Source organism: Gavialis gangeticus, unplaced genomic scaffold (assembly GCF_001723915.1).
Source record: "Gavialis gangeticus isolate Ggan-Ray unplaced genomic scaffold, GavGan_comp1, whole genome shotgun sequence".
Classification (NCBI taxonomy): domain Eukaryota; kingdom Metazoa; phylum Chordata; order Crocodylia; family Gavialidae; genus Gavialis; species Gavialis gangeticus.
This window is the reverse complement of record NW_017729034.1, coordinates 94,463,957-94,466,053: the sequence shown is the minus strand read 5'-3', so window position 1 is coordinate 94,466,053 and position 2,097 is coordinate 94,463,957. Positions and strand designations below refer to the sequence as shown.

The 2,097-nt window shown below is 34.0% G+C and overlaps 1 protein-coding gene across 2 annotated transcripts in view; it reads right to left on the bottom strand.

Annotated features, from left to right (window-relative positions):
* BCLAF1 (BCL2 associated transcription factor 1) overlaps positions 1-2,097 on the bottom strand; it is a 48,110-nt gene that overhangs the window by 18,613 nt on the left and 27,400 nt on the right. The window contains exons 9-10 of one of the 2 annotated variants that reach the window (XM_019526937.1): positions 1,267-1,442; positions 1-73 (exon numbers count right to left, since the gene is read on the bottom strand). The exon at positions 1-73 is cut by the window's left edge and continues 13 nt beyond it. In XM_019526937.1, coding sequence (XP_019382482.1) covers positions 1-73; positions 1,267-1,442 — 249 coding nt within the window. Of the gene's footprint in view, positions 74-968; positions 1,135-1,266; positions 1,443-2,097 lie in introns of those variants that run through there. The other variant, XM_019526936.1, reaches the window with a different exon arrangement.

Genomic DNA, 2,097 nt, shown 5'->3' with positions numbered 1-2,097 from the left:
GGAACTGGATGAGGAGGAAGATGGGGAGGAAGATGAGGAAGATCGAGAACGGTCTTGCTCTCTTTTTTGTTTACTGAAAAATAAAAACCATACTGTGTGCTGTTTTAAAAATACTAGAGTCTGTAGCATGCTATATTAAAGGGGGTCACTTTATATTTTATGAAAATCTACCTCCCCCATTCATAATAATATATTATATACACACACAAAATAATACATATTTTAGGTGTTATGGTAAAGTATAGTTTACTTTCCAGCTCCTTCCTCATCTTTAACATATTATAGGCACATACTATTCCTAGTGTGTTGGAAAAGTAGCTGTCTGCAACTGCAAAATTCCTTTTCTGGTGTTTGATTCAAGGAGGAGTTTTGAGATTTTAGGAGGTTTGTTTGTTTTTTTAACTGCCTTTTTTGAAGGCATGAAAAGGAAAAAAATGGAAAAAGTAAGAAAACCCTGAAGGCAACATTTTAAATTAACTACATAATTCGGTTTTCACATACTGTTGAAAACAGCAGACATGGTTTGGGCTTCCCTAAGAGAACACCAGTATAGGATTAGCCAGTGGATGATAGTGTGGATACCAGTCAGAAAGAAAATGGGAAGAAGGAAGCATAAGTAAAATTCATCATATACCCAAATGAAATGCAGGAAGAAATTCTAAATAGCAAGACTTTGTATTTGGCAGCCCCATACTGGTACTAATTTGACTTGATTTGCAAAATTTTAATACAATATCCAAAAGAAGGTCATACCTGAAATAACTCTTACCACTGCTACACAGTATCCACTGAAACATAACTATTAAGAACTAATATTTTCTCTTAAAAACAAGTCACTGGCTTTAGAAAAATACATAAAATTTCCCCTTTTCACCCATGTTAAACTTAGATATCAGTAAAATTCTCATACTCTGGGTGTTATGAGTTGAAAAAGTGCGGAATCAAGCATAACGAACCAAAGTTCTTACACAAACTGTTTATAGAAATGTACTGCATTGAAGTCCAACCTCCTGATGTAGCCTGGATAATAGGACAGATTAATTTGTCATTTTTTTTTTCAGTGTTAGCTTGCTATTCCAAAGTTTTTGTCCTCATCCACCATTAGCCGTGTAAAAGACAGATAATACATTTTTGCTGTAAAACAAATAATTTTATTTGTTTAAATTTAAATGTTCCATTGCACAGTGAAAAATGAAAGCAATTAAGCTTACAATTACAAAAGGCTAATTAGAAGCTACAAACTACTGAAGAAATTCAAATATTTACCTGTCATCTTTGTAAGATTTGTAATCCTTGTAATCTTTTGGAGTTTTCTCTTGCTTTCTTGATCCACTGGATTCCCTGGAACCTTTAGAGTCACCTCGTTCTTTACTTCGCTCTTTTCTACGACGGTCAATGTCGTGTCGGAGGTCAGCAGAATCGCACTTTAATTTTTTATCACCCTGTAGAAGGAACAGATTTCAGGTACAGCATCTTAAGATAAAAATAACTCAGAAGAGAGTTTTTGAACTAGAAACCAATGTCCATCCCTTGACTTCTAAAAGAGCAACAGTTTGCCTAATTTCAATGACTCTTCAGCTCATTGTGTAAGTTTCGTATCCCAGAAAATTGATTTTTACATTTGGTTGATTTAAAAAACCTTAAGAACTTAGCTTTAGAAAAGATTTTCCTGCTGAACAATTAGGGAGATTATTTTTTGAAACAAACAAACATTCAAACATTTTGTTAACACCTTAATTTTTCTGAAGAACTGAATTATTAGGACAGTATGAACACCTGATCAAATGCAACTATACCTCTGATAACATCTGCAATTTAACAAGTAAACTCTTTTCCCCTGTTTCTTGTCCTGGGGCTGGCTCAGCACTTCAAAAACAGGAAGCTCAGAGGAAATACCAGGAACAAAGGGAAGGAACTAGAGAAAACTCAATCCTCTAAGGAAGGACAAGGCATCACACATGAAAACTGTATTTTAATACTTTCTTAGATTTTTTTTTTAATATTAGAATGGCTCAATATATTAAGCTGAATGCATTAGAGGATTTACCATCTGAATTGCTTGATACAGACCCCCATTTTCACAATAGTTCATGCACA